The sequence below is a fragment of the Pseudopodoces humilis genome, chromosome 8 (genome assembly GCF_049639895.1).
Source record: "Pseudopodoces humilis isolate 2021_Gansu_Grassland_sample_001 chromosome 8, ASM4963989v1, whole genome shotgun sequence".
NCBI classification, from domain to species: Eukaryota; Metazoa; Chordata; class Aves; order Passeriformes; family Paridae; genus Pseudopodoces; species Pseudopodoces humilis.
In genome coordinates this window covers 36644851-36662848 of record NC_142207.1, presented here as the reverse complement: position 1 = coordinate 36662848, position 17998 = coordinate 36644851, and the positions used below count along the sequence as shown (strand labels likewise).

Sequence of the window (17998 nt, the reverse complement as noted above, 5' to 3'; positions counted from 1 at the left end):
CAAGGCAAGATAGCTTTTGTGGTAAGGCTCCCCCGATTCTGTTTCAATAAAAGTGAAATAATGTTCTCTACTGCTTTTGCCACGTGTCATAATTACCTAAAGGGGCAATTGCATCACCAGTCATAGATGTCTCTCTTTTGAGACTGATGTCATGCCTAAAAGTAGAGGCCAGAAATCTGTTTCATGTCATATCTCCTTTGTGCTACACTTAAAGGCAGTATGACCTTGTTTAAGGGAAGGAAGCTGAATCCTTATCCCAGACTTAAAAGAACTTTGCAACTGCAATTCCAAGTTTAAGATGATCTGGGGCAAGATTTGCCATCTCTGATCTTGGCTGGAAGACTGGCTGGTGTCTTGCCCTTTGGAACATCTCTCTTGGCGTAATGATGTTTCTCTGAAGATTTCCTCCATGAATCAAACCCGTTATCGGTGCAGTGCCCTGCCACTTGCATTCTCCACAGGAGCAAAGGCCTTCAGAGGCAGTGGTTACATGCAGCACTTCAGATAAAGTCAGATATTGTTCTATCTCTGGTTGGATCATCCTGGGGATTGAACTCCTGCAAACTCTCCAGATGACTCTGCAGTCAAAAGCTTAGGCTTTAGAGAAAGAAAAGAAAGAATCGAGTGTCACCTTAACCAGGATAGTCCTCAGCATATCCCAGGGGGAATTCTAAGGCTCAGCACCATCCAGGGTGTCTGTGGTTTCAGTCTGCCAGGCTGGGCAGGGCTTGGAGCAGTCTGTTCTGGTGGAAGGTGTCCCTGCCCATGGCAGGGTGTTGGAATGAGATCAGCATTAAGGTCCCTTCCAATCCAAACCATTGTGGGATTCTGTGAAAGACTTGTCTGTGTGTTTGGGTGCTTCTCTCTCTATCCACATGTCCAGGAGTCTGAGGTGGTGAATGCCTCAGTAAGATTCCTTTACAGAAAATGCTCTCAGGAATATCTACAGTTACTCATTTCCAGAAGCCTGTTCCACACAATAAGATACTTCCTATTCCAGAGACAAAATCCGCTTGTCTTTGTAGTAGATGCAGCTTAATTTTCCTCCTGCCTTAGTTTTTAATGTGTATGCCAATCAAGGGGAAGGTTTTCCTTGAAACCCTTGATATCCAGAGCCAACAACCCTTGGAAGTACTTTGGGTACCTTTGTTGGCTTTTAGGGCAGCACAGAATGCATGGAGAGAATTTTATTCTCAAATCCAAGGATTACCATCCATGATGGACAGAACTGTTGTATACTCTGTCAACAAGAGGGATGGTGCAACATCGCTTACATTCTGTCGATGCATTCAGGTATTCCAGTCACAGCTCACTGTCTGGCTTTTTGGAACACTTCAAGAGGGACTCTGAGCTGTTTAGAGGGGAAGAGGTGTTGTGCAGTGGATTGGAGGCTTCTTATTGGCCACAGGGCATCTTGGAATAAGTTTTAATTTCCTTTTTACAGATACAGACCAGTTGCTTCTATATCTGTGTGCTCTGCGTGTCTATCCCACTGTTCATTCCCTCATTCCCCAATCCCTTGATGATATTTGTAGGTGTGATATGCTTGTATACCATGCTAAGTCTAATTTCAAAGAAGAATGAGTTCCTTTTTCCCTCACAAAACCCCACAGAGGCATTCTTTTTCCCTAAATTCATCCTGGTGCTAGAGGAATTGTTTGTCCTTTACACCTGACACATCAGGAGGGCAATTTTAAGATATTAACTTAGAAGAATAGTGCCAATAAAAGCAGTTCCAAAGGGCTGTTTCCTCTGCCCAGCACCTGGAGGTGGAGATCACCTGGTTCTCAAACCCATGAGGCTGCTCAGCTCCACCTTTGGTCCTCAGTGCCTGTGTGTGAGGGCTGGATAACCTGCTGAGGGGTTACCTGCAGCTGGGCCTGAGTCTGAGTTTGCACTGCTTGTAAAAACAGCTGGAAAATCCTTTGGCACAACAGCTGTCATTGCTCTTTGTGTCAAAGTCTCCAGGCCCCTCTCCAGACAAATTGATGTGCAGATTCTAGCCAGGAATCCCCAGAAGTGTGAGCTTAATTGTGAACTGTTCTTTTGAAGGTAAAGATGGAAAGATTGTTTTACCAGGGACTATAATTCCTTGAAATCTGCAGTCTGCATATGTTTTTGCATTGGCTGGCTTCCCTGAAATTCAGCTGTTACATTCTGCTGCAAGAGGAGATTGAAAATGGCACCATGTTTCCATGTCTGCCTGGTCTTCATACATTCCTCTATGACAGAGGGACCTGACACACCCTTTGGTGAAGAAATTTTCCTTGAAATACAATCTAAATCTCCTCTGGTGCAACTTGAGGCCGTTCCCTCTCCTCCTGCCTCCATTCCCTGGGAGCACAGCCTCACCCCCCCTGGCTGTCCCCTCCTGTCAGGGAGTTGTGCAGAGCCAGAAGGGCCCCCTGAGCCTCCTTTGCTCCAGGCTGAGCCCCTTTCCCAGCTCCCTCAGCCTCTCCTGGGGCTCCAGCCCCTTCCCCAGCTCCATTCCCTTCCCTGGACACGCTCCAGCCCCTTGGTGTCCATCCATGTGGACTGCAGTGCCAAGAGTTGTGTTTCCTGGTCAGCAAAGTCATTCTCCAAAGATATCCAAAGATATTATTCCTGGGAAGGGTGTGGAGTTTAACATCCACTACAAAGCTGCAGCTCAGGTGTGGCTGCCACACAAGCTCACTCCTTACTACCTGTTGCAAATCTGCAGTGATGCATTATTTACATTTGCACAATGCCTCCAGACAGTTTTTACTGCAGCACAATTGTCCAAAAAACATAAACTATGAAAGTGTGCTCAGCTTGGTCATCCATTGTTTCATTGTATGTGAGACCTGATTATGGATAAGCTTTTTGGAAATTTTCTGGAATATCAAAACTAAAAGAAGAGTGGTGATTTATTTAATGCCAGATGTATCACAATCCTTTTGTGTTTGCAGGGTTGTTTCTAAGTAACTTAATACTCATCTAGAAGAAGCACTTTAGATACCTCCCTGTGAGGGTGCTGAGGCCCTGGCACAGGTTGCCCAGAGCAGCTGTGGCTGCCCCTGGATCCCTGGAAGTGTCCAAGGCCAGGCTGGACAGGGCTTGGAGCAGCATGGAAGATGTCCCTGCCCGTGGCAAGCAGTTGGAATTAGATGATCCTTGGGGTTCCTTCCAGCCCCAACCATTCCATGGTTTCCAAGTGTTTGTCTGTTGTGTTTTTCATTGTTCCAGTCAGTGGCTTATTCTGAAATCACCTCCGTTTTATTTACAAAGTTGGAAATCCACTGGGCTTGGTGTGTGAGAAGAGAAACATTGCCTGCAGGACTTCTCTTATAGAAACTCTCTATGTGTCTTTGGGGAATAGTATATCCAACAGGGTTGTTTTCCTTTAGGAGTTACTCACTCCCAGAAAATAAATCACTTGGAAATCCAGGAGACAGTTACAAAAAATTTAAAATGATGAAGGATTTAAAAGCTAAAATTTTAGGGACTCCTTCATGTTCTCCATTTGGGAAGTAGGCTCTTAGGGTATAAATCTGTTCATTTCAGTTAAGAAAAAAAAAAAGGATTTCCTTGCCACCTTTCTCATCTCCAACACATCCAGTGGTTTGGGAACAACTGCTACAGAGACAGGAAAAGCAAAAGTGAGGTAATTCATTAAAACTCTTCCCAGCTTGTCCTGCTCATCTGTCCAGTGTTGCCATTCTTCATTAGGACACTAAAAATGTTCATTTCAATTACGTTGTTTCATCTCCTATATTTTGTACACATCTCCCAGTTCTGCTGCTACTTCCTCTGGCTTTTGAGAATGTTGTAGGGAATCTCTCTCTGGCCCCACTGTTGCTTTCAGTGCCTTCACCTCTGCTCCCTGCTTTGGAAAAGCTGCAAGAATCAGAAGAGAACTTGGAAGATGGAGAAACTTCAGCTGGGGGTTTAAGGGATTGTCTCCTTCTTTTTCATCCTGACTGGTTGCAGCTTGAGATCTCGATCCCCAAGGAGCATGGGGGAAGTCCCATCAGGCATCTTTCTCCTCAGGAATTTTGGAAACACCCTCTTACCACCTTTCCTGACTTCCTCTAGGAAACTTGGCTGCTTTAAATATGGCCTTTCCCCGTTCCTTCTCTGTGCATCCCAATTGTTCCTTTTCCCCAAAAAATTACATGTGAGTTGTTGCCCAGCCCCTTCATCCACTGCTGTTCCTCTGCTGAGTTTTCCATCCACAGTTGGCAGAATTTTCCCTGTTGTCCTGCCCCAGTCCCCCATCTAGCACATAGAGCATCTCCTCCTTTAATGATGTTTTTAGTACTTATGTCATGTGCAATAAGTCCTTTTAAAGAAAAAATAAGATGTTTTCTTAATCACCTTTTGGTCCTTTCCATTCTGTCTGGTTTCCTCACCTCCCTGCTTTTAGGAATTTGTTACTTCTGTTCATTTATTGTTTTATAGCCTCAGTGCTTTATTTCTTTCAGGACTAGGATGTAACGTCACAGTTCTGGCTGCCTTGAATAAATTAGAATATCTTATTTACAAGTTTTGTATCTTTGCACCAGCAGCTTCAGCAAATCCTGTGCAGGAGTTGTCTCAATTATCCTTGTGGGTCCCTTGCAGTTCAGGAGATTCTGTGATGCTTGGAATATGTTGGGCTTTATCCAGCCCTGTAGTAGCCTTTTGACAGCCCTGAATTATTTTCATTTTCTTGATCAGCTCTCAGTGATCTAGTGTCTCCAGAGTAGGTTTAACCTAGCTATGCAGGTCCATGGCACTGGATATTTTCTGTTAGAATTTAGTTTAGTAGAAATCCAGCTTTGGAAGGTTTTCCCCAATGTTTTGCTTACTCATACACTAGAAAACAAATCAAACTATTGATACCCAGTTAAGGTTATACTGTGTAGAATGAAAATGTGCCTGCTATATAAACAGAGCTGTCTGAGTATTCAAAAAATAATGGCAAGGGGAGATGTTTAAAGGCTTGGAATAGAAATATGTGGAAAAGTGGCATTAGGGCAGCTCTGCTGAGCCCCTGAGCCCTGGCTGCTCTTCTGCATAAATTTGGAGTAAAACAGGAGTAAGTAAGATAAGATACAGCTGTGGATTGTCATTTCTTGAAAGCAGTGTACCACTGTTTAAAACTCCCTTTAATCCTTGCAGACCAGTAATGGAGGAGGGAGTTTAAGTGATTATTCCTCCTCTGTCCCATCAACTCCAAGCACCAGCCAGAAGGAGCTGCGGATTGATGTTCCTCCCACTGCCAACACACCAACTCCTGTCCGTAAACAGTCCAAGCGCCGATCCAACCTCTTCACGGTGAGTGAGCCAGGGGCCCTGTGCTGCTGTGCTGGGTGTGCTGCTGTGGGGACAGCCTGAGCCTCAGCCCTCTGCAGCTGGGCTGCCCTGATCCACACTGCAGCACTCAGATGGATCTGTGGGCTTCAAACAAAAATATCCTGGAGTTATCATTCCGTGGTTCTGTCTGAGACTTAACAGCAGCACTTTTCCTAGGAAAACAGGCTGAGACTTGAGGTTGATCAGCCTGGAGAAGAGAAGGCTCCAGGGAAACCTCAGAGCCCTTCTCAGTGCCTAAAGGGGCTGCTGGAGAGTGACTTGGGACAAGGGCCTGGAGTGATGGGACCTCCACTGACAGGGCAGGGTTAGATATTGGGAAGGAATTCCTCAGTGTGAGGGTGGCACAGGGTGCCAGGACAAGCTGTGGTTGCCCCTGGATCGCTGGAAGTGTCCAAGGCCAGACTGGACAGGGCTTGGAGCAGCCCAGGATAGTGGAATGTGTCCCTGCCATGGCAGGGCTGGGACTGCATGGGCTTTAAGCTCCTTCCCAAACAAAACTATTCCATAACTACCCCATGCTACTTTTATTACTGTACAGAATCAGATCACTTTTCTCTTCTCCAGGGTTAAAAAAGATAATGGAGATTGAAGTAACTTTTTTTCTTTCCAAACCACCTGTTTTTTGCTTCACCAAAAAACTCAGAAATCAAACAAAAAAAATAGAAAGCTGCCTGGTGCAATACGACAGGTCTTTGTTATGCAGTAGTAGTGTGGGAGATGCTAGTGAAGCCCTGAGTGAAGGTTTCCTTGGTTTAAGCTCCCTTGCTGAAAGCTTTGGGATCATGTTGCAGGTGTAATTGTGGTTTGTAAGCGCTTTTTTGGCAGTTCACACACATTGTAGCAAACACAGAATCCCTCTGGGCTCTCCTGTAACTGCCCTGGGAGCTGCAGCCTCATGTTAGTTGTGTTTAGGAACCCCCACAACTTCCCTGTCAACATGGAGAATTTATATATTTTATTCCAAAGGTGATGTCATGCTCACTTCCCACATACAAACCCAATAAAACCATTTCCTCATAATCTGAGGGAAGTCTGAGCTCTCCACCTTCAGCAACTGGAAAGTTTTGTCACCGTTTTGGAGTGACAGCACAGAGCCCCAAGGATCCTGTGTGCATCCCAACAGAGGTATTTTGATTTAAACCCAAATCTCCCAGTCCTGTAAAGGAGAGGAGATCGTGCATTTGTGTTTGGGTGCAAATGTGTAGGTGGAAAACAATAAAATGAGTAGCCTGGGAAGAATTGCCCCAGCTTTGACACTGATATTTGATAACATTTGTGCTGATTTCTTCCCATTGGTGGGAATAATCTGGGGTTTGGTGGGAGAATTACAGAGTTCCCAACCCCACTAGATGTCAGTGTCAGCCCAGAAACCACCAGCAGTCAGAGCTCTGGAAGCAGAGCTGAGCATCCCTGAAAACATCGCTGAGCATCCATGTCCGGGCTGAGGGATGTGTGAGGTGCTGCCAGGGCTCTGGAGGTGGTGTTGGCATTTGGGGAATTGGGGAGGTTTCAGTTTGGAGCAGCTGAAAATTTGAGAAAGGGAGGAGAGAAAAACAGACCCATCTACAGTCACAGGAAAGGTTTGGGGAGAATGTTAAGTCAGCTGTAAGCAAACAGCCTAAAGCTCTGCTTTGGGATAATGAGTGAGAACTGTATTTGCTATATGAGAGGGTGTTGATAGTTGACTTAATATCTGATAACTGGGAAAAATAATAATAATAATAATTTGCCTTTGCAGAATTAGTTGTGTCGTTTAAGGTGGATATAGTGAGATTGTTTAATGAGATGCCCTGTAATCTATGTTCTGAAGTACTTAACACCTTCTCTGCTGTAACCCAGCTTTTGTGCCAAGTTATAACCTGGAATTGTTTAATTGAATAAATAGATAATCAGTATTTTCTGTGTAGTTATGAACAGAAGGTGTAATTAAAATATTTTACTGTTTAGCTCTGGGTTTATTGCTGTGTTTCTCTTCCCAGTCCCTTATGAATTTATCTCTTACAGAATCAGATATATTCTGTTTAATAATTACAAATTACCCCCTGTTATCTAGCACAGGTAATCTGTTTAGTGATGTTTAGATCTTCTATTTCTGGAAGAGGACTGGACTAAGTAGAAAATATTTGATTCTTCTTCATTACAGTTTTGAGTTGGAATAGGGTTGAGAATTTTAAACATGTTCAGTGCTTTAAATGCAGCATCTCATCTTTCTGACGTTGAGTATTAATGTTTGTTGTAAAGCTGGTGTTGCAGCAGCTGATTTTCCCCTTAAGTGATAAGATAGATGAAATATTAGAAGAGTTAATATCCTTTGTTTTGGACAGTGTGATACCTGGGACCACCAAATAATTTTGTTATAAGCAGGTGAGGATTTCAAATGCACTTACGAGGTTCACTGAGGAAGAAGCTGATTTCTAACCGTGTCTGGTCCCACAATGGGTGAGGGAATTTCTGGCATAGAAAGGTGCATCACCTTTCCCACATTCAGTGTTACCTGTCATATATATTTACAGGATTCCTAGAGAGTTTTTCAAACTTGAAATGGCCTCTCTGTCTCAGTATCTACTGTTAGAGATGAATATTTTACTTTTGGCGTACTCTGCACTGCTGATCTGGGTCTGGCTTTGCCCAAACTCACGTGTGACATCTTGGGTCAGGTTTTATGTGGGTTAAGTCTGTGAGTGACTTCCAGTGCAAAGGGGAAATCACTTCAGTGGTATTCGTGCAGGTGTTTTAATTTTTCCAGACTTCTTCTGGTTTGCTGGCACCAAGTTTTAAATAGAACCATTTATTGTGTAGATGTGCCATCAGAAAAAGTCCTGGGAAATGTTGCTCCAGCGTGGTTTGGAATGGATTTTTTTTCTGCTAGGATAGAAGACATATTGTGTGTGTCATAGGTACAAAAGCATAAAAGATCAGATCTCTGTTTCACTGCACAATTTATCTTTATAAATAGCAGAGCATGCAAGGTTCTCCCCTGGAAAGTGTTAGGGATTCTGTGATTATGAGCAGCTAGAAGGGAATTTGCCTAACAGAAATCCCTACTTTTCTGTACTTCAGGCATTTACCAGTGTTGTGCACGTAGGTATTTCCCTTCCACGTGCAGCGTGTGATTTCCAGCTGCAGTAACTTTTAGGGAATGGTGATGATTTAAAACCAGAAGTGAAAAACAGCATGTAGATATTCAGCCTGCATTTCAGAGGCAGGGTCCTTTCTGTAGAAAAAGTCAGATAAAAAAGAAACATTCAAGTTGACAACTCCCCTCCCAAGGATTTGGGCACCTTCACTGAGTTTCTTTACAATGTCACTTACGGGCGCTTTGCGCCATTGAAGCTTTGTTTTGCCTTGTATTCTTGGGAAGTGGCACTTTCAGAGGCAGAAATCTGTCTTGAAGGACAAGGAACAATAGTTATCCTGCACACTGGATTTCATCCCTCCCACTTGTTTTGCTTGCTTTCATTTGTTCTTTGTGTAATTCCCCGGCACGTCATTCCATTGCCCCAAACCATAGTAACTGGTGGTAGGAGCCCGTTCCCGGCGGAGCGGGGCCGGCAGCGCGGGATCCCCACTGGGCAAATGTGTCGCTCGGAATGCTCCTCGCTGCCTTCCCTCCCTCCTCTCACACCCAAAGGCAGCTGCTCCGGGGGTTTATTCTTCCTTCCACCCCTTTGTGGGACGGGGGAAGCAGCACTAGCGATCCACGATCCCGGTTATCCTCCCGATTTCCGTGTCTCTTTGCGCTGGAAACGCGGAGCCGGTTTTCATTAGCTCCCCATGGCGGTGCCGGGCACCACAAACGGGCTCCTTTCATACATCAGCACCGAGTTGAAAAGCACACGAAAATGTTTTCCCATTTCCAATACCATGTGAGTAATGTTCCCAATGGAAAGTAATGGAGTGAAGTTGTCACTTGTCAGCACAGTTATTAAGGAGGATGACTCTCAGGTCTTCTTTTTGTAATAAAATAAATCTGTCAAAATCACCGCACCCGTGCGTTCTGTCGCAATAACGGGCTGCGATCTGAATAACTTTTTAAAATTCCCGTATAACTTGATAAAGTCATGAAGGGAGCACTGTGACCTTACTCCTGCAGCAGTTCCAGCCTTGGAGAAAGCCAGGAGAAAGCAGTTCAGGTTTTAGACATCAGTAAAATTCTCCTCATGCTAATTTTTCCAGTCCCTGGCTTTCCTTGCGGTTCCAACTTTCTAACCATCCCAAAGCAGAAAAGTAATAATAAGTTGAAGTCCATATGGTCAAACCCAGCATTATAAAATCACATTTCTAAATAGCTGCTGACATTTCTAAGAACCACACGGGTGTGAATTAAATGTATGCATGAGTATATGAAATTTTTTTAATGAGGAGATGGCACCTTCATTCGCCTTTGGAGGCACCATTGGAAACTTCAGAAACGTGTCCTGTGATGTTGTGGCTCTTCAGACAGGGAAGCTGTAACTCTTTAAACCCAAATGCATTTCAAACTGGGTGGTGGATGGGAAATTTATTCAGGTTTTAGGATGGTTGTGTACTCGTGTATATCCAATTTTGAGCCTCTGTTTACCTGCCAGATTATTTTTTAATTGCCCCGAAAGGAAAAAAAAAAGAAAGGCAAATGAAAGCATCCTCTGCGTCCATTTAATGAAGCACAAACTTTTCTTTTCGCCCTGCAGTCTCGGAAAGGGAGTGACCCAGACAAAGAGAAGAAGGTCCTGGAGAGCAGAACAGACAGCATTGGAAGCGGCCGAGCAATCCCAATTAAACAGGTAATGCCGAAATAGTTGCATTTTTTTTCCCTTCCCTGCTTTCCATAGTTGGGAGACACACCTCGGGTCCGCGGCACGGCGGTGGCGGGGCCGCGCCGAGCGGCGTTTGATGTGCGCCGGTGATGAATGTGGAAGTCACTCACTTGACATCAATTAGGAGAGGTTCCTATGTGTATTAAAATAGGATCATTAGAATAAGAAGAGGGAAAATGTGACAACAGGCCTAATGAAGTGCAGTCTGCCGGCCTGCATATGGAGCGGGTTTCTAGGCTGTGCTGGCTTCAAAGCTGCCTTTGTAGAGGGGGCTTTGATTGGGCCGAGTGCTGCCAGGCGCAGGGTAAATCAGATCGCTCGACAAGAGCCCCTTGTGATCGCAGGAATAGCCTGATGTGGCCCTAATTTGCTACCACAGACGGACATCTGAACACAGTTTCAGGCTGCTCCGTAACAACGAGGCAATTAGTTGTGATAATCATGGCCGGTGTGTCAGCTGCGCGCTCTTGTTTGTAATTTGCTAATGAAGGGATTGTAACTTTGATTAGGTTCAGTTTCATTTAGACCTTATTATATAAGAGAACGTTTACAGCTGTAATGTGTGGCCTTAATTAAACTTTCTCATTACACAACAGGACTTGAAGCCGAGGATTTGTTTTGGTCTGTTTTTACTAGCCTAGATGCACTTTCATTAGCCTGGAAACTCGATGCTAAATTGTAGCTGGGAACACTCCTTTGAAAGGCAGAAGCGGTGCCAGCGTTGGATGGGAAGTATTTGGGGAATGAGATGATTTACTTTCTCAAATGAAATGGCACCGAATCCATGTGGTTGAGCTCTCCACCTTCCCATGGAATGCTTCTCACACAGTTCCTGGGTTAGTGTTCACAAGTGTTTACTCATGTGTGAGAGTTGCCTTGCTAGAGATAAGCTCCCTTTCTTTCCCACTTATTTTCTTCCCACACGTTTCCCTCCAGTTGTTTTGGTGCCTTCCCTGCCCTCCAGAGGCTCACTTGCCTCTCCTAAACCTCAGTCCATGCCTTATCCTGCCAGTAGCAGGATGGCCATCCATCAGTAGCCCTGGATGTCCTGTCTGGAGCTGGGTTTATGTATTTTGGGGTGTTTTGTGGTTTTCCTCTGTTTCTGGATGCGAGGAGGAGTTGATTTTGTACCCTTAACTATCAGCTGTGATTTTTCTTCCTAAAGTCATTCTAAAAGACCTTTTGGGACCATCAGGCAGCAAAAATGCTGTCGTGTGTGACTCTCTAGTAGGCAAATTTTAATCAAGCACGCTGCAGTCCAGAAGAGCAGTTTGAAAGCAGAGGAGCTCAGTATTTGGCTCTGCATTCAGGGGAGGAGATTCCAGGCATTTAAAGCAAGCTACAATTTTATTTTCCTACAGCTTTTGTATGGTACAGCATGAGTTAGACCAGCTGCAATCCTTTTGGGTAATGCTAATTAAACAAAAGTGCGTCTGAGAGTGTAAAACTGAGGAATAGATGTGCCAGTATTTATTCCAGGCATACATACTGTTCTTTCCTAAAATGCTGTTGTATGGAATTAATTTGATTAAAACAACACTCACAGGAAGAGTGCTGTAAGATAAACACTGTAAGTGTGTGCCACAGTGTGTTGTAAAGGAATATCCCTTAAAATACCTGGAATTTCAGTATGGAAAAATTCTCCTTGCAGTCCTGCTTGTATACCAAATATGACCAATCTTTTGGGAATGTGTCCTTCTTGTTACTAATCCCAATTATGGTAATTTCATTTTGTCATGTACAGGCCATTACCCACAAATCCTTGATGTGCGTCCTCAGCAGATCCATCCCGTGCTTTGGGGATGGGAGGTTGGGAGGGTTTTGCAGTGCTGTAGGGTGGCTGCTCCCAGTGGGATTTCATATCACACTCAGATGTCAGGAGGGGACGGGTTTGGGGGTCTGGTCAGTCGAGGTGGAACCAGGTTCAGTTGCTGGGGGGCTTGACAGAAATTCCTGCTAGGAAAGTTGGTATCTTTTATTTCATGCTTTAACTGGGAATAAGACAGAGGGATGTGGAAGGGAACTTCGCAACTTGGTGCTGCTGTTCCTCTTAAGATGAGAAACCCCTTCCATCATGATGTTTTCTATGGCAAATGGAGTCACTGAGACATTTAAGGTTGGAAAAGCTCTCTAAGATCACTAAGTCCAGCGTTGAAACAAGCACTGCCAAAGCCACCACTAGCCCATGTCCTCATCCTCAAGCACTGCATCCTCTCATGGATTTTGGATCCCTCCAGGGATGGGGACACCACCACTGCCCTGGGAACCTTTGCCAGTGCCTGACCAGCCTTTCTGTGAAGAAATTTTTCTTAATATCCAACCTGAACCTTCTCTGGTGCAACTTGAGGCTGTTTCTTCTTGTCCTGTCTCTCATCGCTTGGGATATTTGAGAAAAGAAATCTGGTTTCAGGCTGCAGCATTCCCAGGATTGATGTGGGAGTATAAAACTAAACAACAACAAAATCCCCAAACAAACAACAAAACCAAACCCTACAACACCCCACAAACAAATGCTAAAACCTCCAGCCAAAACAAGTTCCTTGGCGGCTGGAAATGTTCGGGTTTCGAGGAAAAAATGGAATCTCTCCCAGCCCTATGAACGAGTTGCTGATCATTGTGGGACCCAGCTATGGACCTGCACAGCTGCCACTGGGTTTTGGGCAAAAGAAGCCAAGAGTTGGCAACCTGCTCCTGCATTCCTTTTCTTGGTGCCTGAATCCCTGTGAGTTTAAGGGAAATCCCTAAGAGTTTGGAGCAAACCTGGTCTAGGGGAAGGTGTCCCTGCCCATGGCAGGGTGTTGGAAGGAGATGGACTATAAGGTCTATTCCAACCCAAACCATTCCAGGATTGCACTCCATGAAGGAGGTAAAATTGTGAATTGTCCATTTCCTTTCTAAGGAAATTACCTTAGAAAACTACCTCATTCCTTCATGGCTTTATCCTTAACTCAGAGCAGCCTGGTCAAAAAGAGTTAATGTTCTTATTCTCTGTGTCCTTTCTACATGGTAAAACTGATTTTTCACTGCAGTGCTAAATTTGCTTTTATTGGGCTAAGCCATATAAAATTGTCCTGATGACCCTTCCTGCTCCCAGCAGAAACCCAAAATGTGGGCAATGAAAAGCAGGTTTGTTTTTAAAGGGTGGCTGCTTGCTCCTGCCAAACTACTCTTAAAGTAAGTGAAATTTTGGGAAGGCAGATTTCCTGGGAAGGTACCAGTATCTTGTGCATGCACAGCCATATCAGCATGTCCTAAATCCTGGGCTTTTAGCAGCTGCTGAGAACTGGGAATGTCAGAATTGGAAAAAAAAATAAATATATATATATATATATACAAAATTTCATTTGTGTGCTTTTTAAAGATCTTGTGCAAATCAAACAGAAAAATTCATGAGCAATATTGGCTTCAAGTTAAAATCCAGTAGGATTCTTTTCTGAGAAAAAGGTGCTCAAACTAAGAATATTTAAGCTATTTTCTGTAGCATTGCTAATAATATTCTTAAAGCAAGTGGCTTGCTCTGGTTGGAGAATCCTTCCTCCAAACCCATTTATTCTGGAAAAAAAGTCTTGTTCCTGGTAGACTGAGTGAATATTTTGAAGCACACATTGAGCTCCACAGTTTGGGAGAATTGACTTTCTAGGATGGGAGGTTTTGTAGCGTTTTGGGAAAATTAATTTGGTTTTTGTGGGTTTGGGAAATCTTTATATCAATAGGGCATATTCAAATTTTAAAAAAAATGAACACAACAAGAAAAATAAAAGCAAGAAGCTTAGCTCAGCGGTGAGGGGGGCTTGTCATGTATTAATTTTTCATTGCTGTGGAGAATTGTACATACATAATCACTTGATTGCAGTGGGAGTTAGCGAGCTCCTATGGTGTCATTTGCATAAATCTTGTTAAGTCAATGGCAGTTAATGAAGTACAAATGAGCCTGGAGAAGGTGACATGCAAATCGTGGGTGGCAGATGGGAGGTCTGTTTTTGGGATGGCAGCTGTGTGCTCTTGCTTTTTTTTTTTTTTTTTTTTAAATTTTTATTATTTTTTCCTCTGTCCTGCCCCCATCCCCCCCAGACTGGAATGTAAATAAATACAAAGAACTGGCCTTGACTTTCTGCTCACAGCCCTTCTTCTCTTTGCCCTTTGCACTTAATCACAGATGCTCACATCATTCTATACTCCAGCTACATAACCTTGACTGTTCTTTTACCAAAAACTTGCCAAAATTGGTGTTTGACACATTGCCTCCACCCTTGGCTTAGCCTGGGAGGGTTCTGCACCTCTTGTGCCCCAAATTGCTGCATCATTTAGGGATGACAAACTGGAAGCCTGGATTAGAAATAAATGTTCTAATGGTTAGTGCTGTATTGATGACACAGTGAAAAATTTGCCATCCATGACTTGCAAAGGTGAACTTCAGAATCCATTCTCTTCCCTCAGTTTGCAAATGGCTGGATTAATGGAGAAAGTGGAATATCTTATTCAGGCTTTACTTTTAGGTGATATTTCAAATGACCTTCTTTGCCTGCCAGCTTGGCATATTTAAGTACATTAAAGTAATCTTAATGAAATCAGGTATTTTGTCTTTTTTTTTTTTCCCCTCTGACCTAAAAATGGCAAATATTTTTTATGTCAAGGCATGGGGGTGGCATCACTGATTTGCTATTCATGAAGAAGGGTTTGATTCCTGGATGCACAAATTGCAGTTTTTCCTTAAGATGGGCATAAACAAAGCTGGCACATCCCAACATACATCTGAATTTTATAAAAAAATTCATTAAACTCAGCAAAGGTAACTTTGAAGATGCTCTCATCAAATGTCAAACTTGGCATAAAAAAACCTGTCACTTCTCCTCAGCTCCCTGCAGGTGTAGGTCAGTGTTGCCTCTGTTTCAGTAGTGATTTTCTACTTCCTCTGTGATTTCCTTCTTCCTGACCTCATTTGTGTTCATTTTTAGCCCTAGTTGGGATGTGTAAGCACCAGTTACACAAATACTACATGGAATAACACACCATACTGTTACCTTGCTTATTCCATTGAAGCAGTGAGTGAGATCATCCTACCTGAAACCTGTTTTCCCTTAAAATACCCACAGCTGTCTGCCCAGCTGCTGGAGCATTTCAGCAGGCATGGCAGTGTCTTGGAAATAGGATTTGAAAAGGGATCATCTGCCACATCTGGTCAGTCAAAGTGATGTCCTTAGTCATCCTCACTCCCACAAGAGCACCGCCGTGCTCCGGGCAAGTGTCACATCCGAGACTCGCCATCCTCACAAGCAGTAAATGCTCTCTGCAGCAGCTTTCCTGCCTGCAAATGTTTACTTGGAGTCTACCAGAAGAGAGAACAAATAAGCAATGATCCTAGCAGCTCTTGCTGCTTAATTCATCTGACTTGACAGGGTGAAAAAACCCATCTAGGGGTGCATGACAGACAGATGATGCTACAGCCAGTAGTGCCAGGGCTTATCTGATGGCTTCTGTCTGAGTTCAACATCAGGTTGTGTTTTGAAATAAAAGTGGCTAATGCAGGTAAGGGCCAAAAGCATTTCAGAAGGAGCATGGTAGCAAACATGTGGAGGGCACACAGAACCCAGGCTTTAATTCCCTTCCTTACAGCTGGGTGTTTCTGCACTGGACCCCCTGTTGCACTGACACACAGACCCAGACCCCTGTGCTGTTGCTTCTGCTCCAAAACAGAGAGTCCCAGAATGGTCTGGATGGGGAGGAACCTCAAAGCCCATCCAGTTCCAACCCCTGCCATGGGCAGGGACACCTGTCCCAGGTGGCTCCAAGCCCCATCCAGCCCGGCCTTGGACATTTCCAAGGACCATGGGGCAGCCACAGCTGCTCTGGGCACGCTGTGCCAGGGCTTCCCCATCCTCACAGGGAACAGTTCCTTCCCAATATCCCATCCATCCCTGCCCTCTGTCAATTTGAATCCATTCCTCCTTGTCCTGGCAATCCAGGCCCTTGTGAGACATCTCTCTCCATCTTTCCCTGAGGCTCCCCTCAGGTCCTGGAAGGAGCATTCTCCAAAACTCCTCCAGCTTTGTGTTCTTCCTTCCCCATGCTCACCTAGGTTTGTAGACTTGTTTGCAAGCCAGCGTTGGGTGTCTCCAAGGAGCAGCTTTGCCAAAGTCAGAACTGACATGATTTACAAGGAACTGGCAGATGACATGGTTTGATTTATTTATCTCCAGCGTGAGGTGTAATTTCCTCTGTCACACGTCTGTCTAATCACAGTAATCAGTCTCCAGATCAGCTTGTACAAACACCAGGGTATGGTTTTGAGCCAAATACTCTTAGTGCTGAAATCTTCTGTGTAATTCCTCTGCAATTGTTTATAATCAGAACATACACATTTTGCTGGCTTTTTTTTTCTTTTTTTTAAATTAGCTGATTACCAGTTATAAAATGTTTTGTACTCACTGTGGTTCTGTAAATTGTTAACTGGTCGCTACCAGTATAATTAAATATTTCAGAGCACTTGGCTATGGTTGCATTGAACTGTGAAGAAATAATGTTATATAGCCAATCAAAAAGAGATACTTGTAAACTCATTTAAAGCGTCAGAGTGTGTTAGGACTATCATGGTGATGCTTATTGCAGGAGAAATTAAAGATACAGTTTTGTGCTAAGAGGCAATACAGAAATTAGTTCCTGAATTAGTTGTTAATTGATTTGGTAATTCCCTGGGGTCTGCATGCTCTTTTTTCCTTTTTTGTTGTTGCATTCAGTTAACAGTGACTATTCCCAGTGCACTTGAAATATTTTTTCCAATTAGATCAAATGTGCCCTTACATCAGAAGAATGGCTTCAGCTCCGTGTACCTGCCTGGAATAATGTTTAATTTGACTGTGAAAGCCCAGTTTGTGGTTTTATCCAGTTGATGAGTTTCAGATACCACCCCAAGAAAAGCTGCAGCCAGTCCTTAGAATATGGGATAAAATAGCAGTAAAAAGCTGTCTTGAACATCTGGAGCTGGGAGCTCTGGGTGTTAAATTCTTCCCTTACCCAAGGATTTGGTTCCTAGTCCAAGGGCACGGCCCCTTCTGCCCCTTGGCCACAGCAGGCAGACCTGGGCATGAGCCTCAGCCTCTCTGATTGAGGCAATTCCTCTTTTTCCTCATGCATCCTTCTGTTTGTCCCACTGGATCCTCCCATCTGCTTCCTCCTGCTTTCTGGAGTCTACTGGTTTCCCTTCCTGAGATGTCTGAGGGTTGCAGGAAGGAGCTGAGTTTGTCAGGATTGAATTTCTAATATGCTTTTTTAATTAGTCTCCTAATTTTTCAGAGTCCCTAAAACATGAGTTTTCTGGTTTGTGTCTTAAAAAAAATGTTATTTTATCTCTAAATACTTTTAATACCTAGGACTGTCATACAGTGATAGTTCCAAGCATTCTTAGACCAAGGTGAGCCCTCTACAGCTTTACTAAAGGATCCATAAATGAAATATTACCAATAAACTTCTTGGAGAATTTAACTTTCTGTCTTTTTTATTTACTTCCCATGGCTGTGGCCTCAAGCTAAGGGTGTATTTAAATGTTTATTAGTGTTGATTTGGGCGGGAGGCACACAATTTCAAACATAATATTGAATTTATTTGTGTGAACCAGCCTTCAAAGTGAGCAAAGGAGAACAGTACCTTGTAGGGCAATAGAAAGTAGCCAGATCACCAACTTTAAAAGCAGAGGGAAATCTTATGTTTCCTAAATGTTTTATAAATGTGTTTCCTAATGTTTTATATGTTAATGCCATATGGGGTCATAGATTGTTTCTGACTGCCAATAAGGAGTGTTCAACTCCATCCTCTTTATTTATTCATTTATTTTAAACCCCATCAAAATGTAATGCTCTTGATATTTCATGAAAGAGACAGGGACAAAC

The 17998-nt window shown here is 43.7% G+C and overlaps 1 protein-coding gene across 8 annotated transcripts in view; it reads left to right on the top strand.

The window, feature by feature from the left end:
• AGAP1 (ArfGAP with GTPase domain, ankyrin repeat and PH domain 1) overlaps nt 1-17998 on the top strand; it is a 308125-nt gene that overhangs the window by 139912 nt on the left and 150215 nt on the right. For 7 of the 8 annotated variants that reach the window (XM_014261324.2, XM_005532757.3, XM_005532756.3 and 4 more), the window contains exons 8-9: nt 5125-5280; nt 9990-10082. In XM_014261324.2, the coding sequence (XP_014116799.1) occupies nt 5125-5280; nt 9990-10082 (249 nt within the window). The remainder of the gene's footprint in view (nt 1-5124; nt 5281-9989; nt 10083-17998) is intronic. The other variant, XM_088058485.1, reaches the window with a different exon arrangement.